This window comes from Charadrius vociferus, unplaced genomic scaffold (genome assembly GCF_000708025.1).
Source record: "Charadrius vociferus isolate BGI_N301 unplaced genomic scaffold, ASM70802v2 scaffold444, whole genome shotgun sequence".
NCBI classification, from domain to species: domain Eukaryota; kingdom Metazoa; phylum Chordata; class Aves; order Charadriiformes; family Charadriidae; genus Charadrius; species Charadrius vociferus.
Genome location: NW_009648242.1, coordinates 376716 through 380677, shown reverse-complemented (window position 1 = coordinate 380677; position 3962 = coordinate 376716). Strand labels below are relative to the sequence as shown.

General features: G+C 37.8%; 1 protein-coding gene across 1 annotated transcript in view; it reads right to left on the bottom strand.

Moving 5' to 3' along the window:
• Positions 1-3716, bottom strand: part of MYLIP (myosin regulatory light chain interacting protein) — a 15204-nt gene extending 11488 nt beyond the window's left edge. The window contains exon 1 of the mRNA XM_009884165.1: positions 3529-3716. Within this exon, the coding sequence (XP_009882467.1) occupies positions 3529-3611 (83 nt within the window). The 5' untranslated portion in view covers positions 3612-3716. The remainder of the gene's footprint in view (positions 1-3528) is intronic.
• Between the last annotated feature and the right edge of the window lie 246 nt (positions 3717-3962).

Below are 3962 nucleotides of genomic sequence, written 5' to 3'. Positions count from 1 at the left end.
GGGCCGCGCCCGCCACCGCCAGCGGCGCGGCTCGTCCCGGCCGGGAGGAGGCAGCCCTGCCAGCCCCTCTGCTCCCCGCCCCCGTCAAAAAGTCCCCTGAAAATTCCGATTAGTGAAGTATAATCATTTCTCCAAGTCCCAGCTCCTCGCCGGAATTCAATGCTTCATAAAATTCGATACAAAAGCCACCCACAAATCATTCTGATAAAAAACCCAAAACACCTACTTTTCATTTTTTCTACTGACTGCTGCATTACCTATCAAGAGATACAGAAAACAGTGAAAACAAACATGGCATAAGCCAGAGCTTATGATCTAGATCTCGGACCACCACATGTATCTTTAAGCAAAGATAACAAGCCAATGTGATTTTCCATTCAAAAAAATGTATAGTTACCCAAACTCCTCTAAAACAAGCATACTGTTCACATTTCAGACTTGTTTGTAAGACTGTAGCTGACAGCAGCAGATTAAATTTGAATAGCATTCTTGCACTGTTGCACTTTCATTCCACTGAAAACAACTCTAAACTACAAAATCCTGCAGTGAAATTCAGTATCAGTCAAATAAAATTAGAAATTGAGATCCAAAGAACAATAGAAATAAACCACTTTTAACCCTGTAAAAGGAAAGCAAGTGTAGTAAGAAGTTTTTTCCCCCATTCATGCAATTCTCCCATTCACAAAGCGCTTAGTGAAGGTGGTTTCTTGCCACAGTGGTGAAAGGTACAATTACAGCCTGCTCTGCCTTTGCGCTCAGCAGTGAGAAGGCTCCCTTGCATAAGAAGATTAAAATGCATGAAGTTGCGATCTTCCATTGGAATGCACCCTGATTAAAGGTAACAGAAGCAGAGGTTAATGTTCAGTTGCCAGATCAGCTTTTCACACAGCATGTAGAAACCTGAACATTAAATTGCTACAAACATACACCTGAGTTTAAGTGCAAGACAAGGAAATCTAATGAAGCAGTACAACTGGGGTTGACAAAGCTTCCAAAGTATATAGAAAAAAACTTGGTAACAACTCAGTCACAACATCCATTATCATCATAATGAAACACATCAACAAAATTCAGAATTACTTGCAGCTTCCCAGATTTCAAAAGCAGTCTCAACATGCACCTAATTTATAATATGTAAAAACAGCATTAGAGGCAGCAAGTAAAAGACTGGGAGACTTCCTTAACATTCTTCACACAAGGGGCCAGAAAGGAACAGCTCTGCCAGAAACACCCTATACATCAGTTACGGACAAAACTGCTAAAGGAAAGCAAGGATAACCATCACTAGTTCTTTGTCTACCAGCACACCGACTTTACAAGTAAAGGTAAGAAAAAAGGTGTCAGCTGTAACTGTACAGTTAATCTTTACAATTCTATTCTATGATATACCTATTGATTTAAAGTTAGGTGACAGGCTTAAGTTTTGTCTTCTCAATACCACAACGCATACTTACATGCAAACTAAATATGAATGCGCAGTTATCTGCATATGTAAATCCTCAAGCAGACCCAAGTAGAAAAAAAAATAGTACAGAAATTCAGTGTCAATACTACAGAAAGATACATTGACCTCATGCAGAATTCTACATCTGCTACACAGACTTCTGGTCTTGCACAACTAAAAGGCAGCTATTGCAAACTATTTTACAACTTGTATTTGTTTTTAGCAATAACACTAAAAGTACTCAGGATGTATACTGAACAGCGTAGCTGAAGCCTCAGGACTATTCAAGTTTGCAAGACGGTGACATTAAATACTAGTTCCAAAGCCTGTTGCTCTCCAAATTTATAAGTAATTATTTCCAGAGCAGAATTTTAATAGAACTCTTCTAATGACTGAGCCTCAATTAATTTTACAATCAAGCGTTAAAAATATTAGTTTTAGAACAGTCTTAATTCATACATAAGAGAAAGCTTGTCCCACCCAGAAGCTTTTAAAGTCATCTTTACAGTGGAAAAGTACTTGCTAGTTTGATGTATGTACACATGCTCTGTTACATTCTAGCTACACAACCTGTCTTTTAGGCCCTTGGGGTATGTTTCACCAGTTCAAGCTCTCTATTACCGTGCCAAGTCTTGCATTGACAGTGTTGGAGGCAGGAACACAGGTGTCTGCAAAAACCTTGTGAAGTTGAACAAACATTCATCAAGAATAGCAAAAAAATGCCAATCTTATCAGCTTTAGCTTTCCTCAGATTCACCTCAATTTGGTCTGTGTGGAGACAGATCCAACATACTCAGCATAATCTCTCCTGCCTCCTCAAGTATGAAATTGTGTTGCTCCTTTTGTTCCCCATAAAAATCCTTTGTTATTTGGTTTTATACATATTCTCATCGAGAATATTTAAATAAGAATACAAGTTTCTTTAAAGAAAATACTTCAAAAGAGCCCAAAGATATGCCATGGATGATAGAATTTATTTTTCCAAAATAAAGTACATCAAACCTGGAATTTGGATAGAATGTATTTGCCTAACTAAAAAGCCATTATATAGGACAACTATGGTCTAACTCCATAGCATTCTGAAAACTTCAATGAGACTGATGAGCTGAAACCGCTGCTTACCAAATGCCTCTCTCCTGCACATTAGTTTAAAAAACCAACAATATATGCATGCTTCTAACTCAAATCTTTTTTTCCTAGGAAATAAACACCAAACCATGCTGTCAGCCTCTGACCAAATTCTTTAGACAAATGTTCTGTGCAGAACCACCACATTGTATCCATGGTCTTAATTCTGAAAGCTCCAAGTTAAGGTGAGTAGTGAAAACATGTTTTGGCATTATCATGTAGACACTTGCCCCATTTGTATTAACTGTACTATCTAAAACTAACAGGAAAAAAATGTTGAAAGGTCAGCATTAAATACATGTGCTCAGCTTTCTTTAAAGATAACTCAATTGCAACTCGTGGTAATCAAACAAGGAGTAAAAGCAAGTGTTCACTACTAATCTAGAAGACTAATTCTTGCAATTGGGTAACAGTATAACAATTTAGTTAAGAGGACTGGCCACAGAAGAAGCAAAACAGCTGTTTCTTTTGTAGCCTCAAAGGGCCTGTAGCTATTTGAAAGTTAGTGTAACATAATAGCAGACAAAAAGGAATTCAGCGAGGTTTTTTGCACTGTGGGAGGAACTGGTTTCCTGCCTTTCTGTACCAGTGGTTTAGGATGACCTAGAGTAACACCAACAAACAGGGGTTACCATCGGACATGCAAATACCACAAATAATTTGCTACTGGTAACTTAGTTTCTTCCACTTCCAGCACTAAGTGTTCATGGAATTACCTACACTCATTACTTACTGTCAGCTACACAATACTTACAATACTACCAGTTTTAGTCTTTTTTTTTTCCAGAAAAGGAGTAACATTTAAGTAACACTAGGGTTTTAAAACTACACAGAAAAGTGAAGCTAAGATTACTACAAGATTGAAGAAATAGGGTCAGTGTGTAATCACACTTTTGTAAGTTACAGAAATTGAAAACAAAATAAACTAGTTCTACTTACAGCCATCTTTACCTTACCTTGTCTGTTCTTGTAAGATAAGATGGGGCTCTACAAAAAACTTGACTCTTAATTTCAATCGATAAGGGGCTAAACCATCCATCTGCTGGGAGATCCTGTTCCTCAAATTCAGCCACAGATTCTCCCCTTTGCTGCCAGTGAACTGCAGTCCAAAATAATCAACTTCTATAATTCCCAACCTTCTGCAAACCTGAAAGAAAGAGGTTCTTTATAACGAGCCCACAACATAACAAATGAAAAATATCACCTGAATCAAGTACCCTTCCAGACTGCTCACTTAAAACAAAAAAATAAATCCTGCTGTAAGCACCTTTATACAAAAGATTACTTAATTACTTGGATTTAAAGTTGTGTACAAGACAGCATGTAGACAAATACTAAGAATAAACCGGGAATTTCTCCACTAGTCAAAAAGCACATGGGCTTCCCTGGC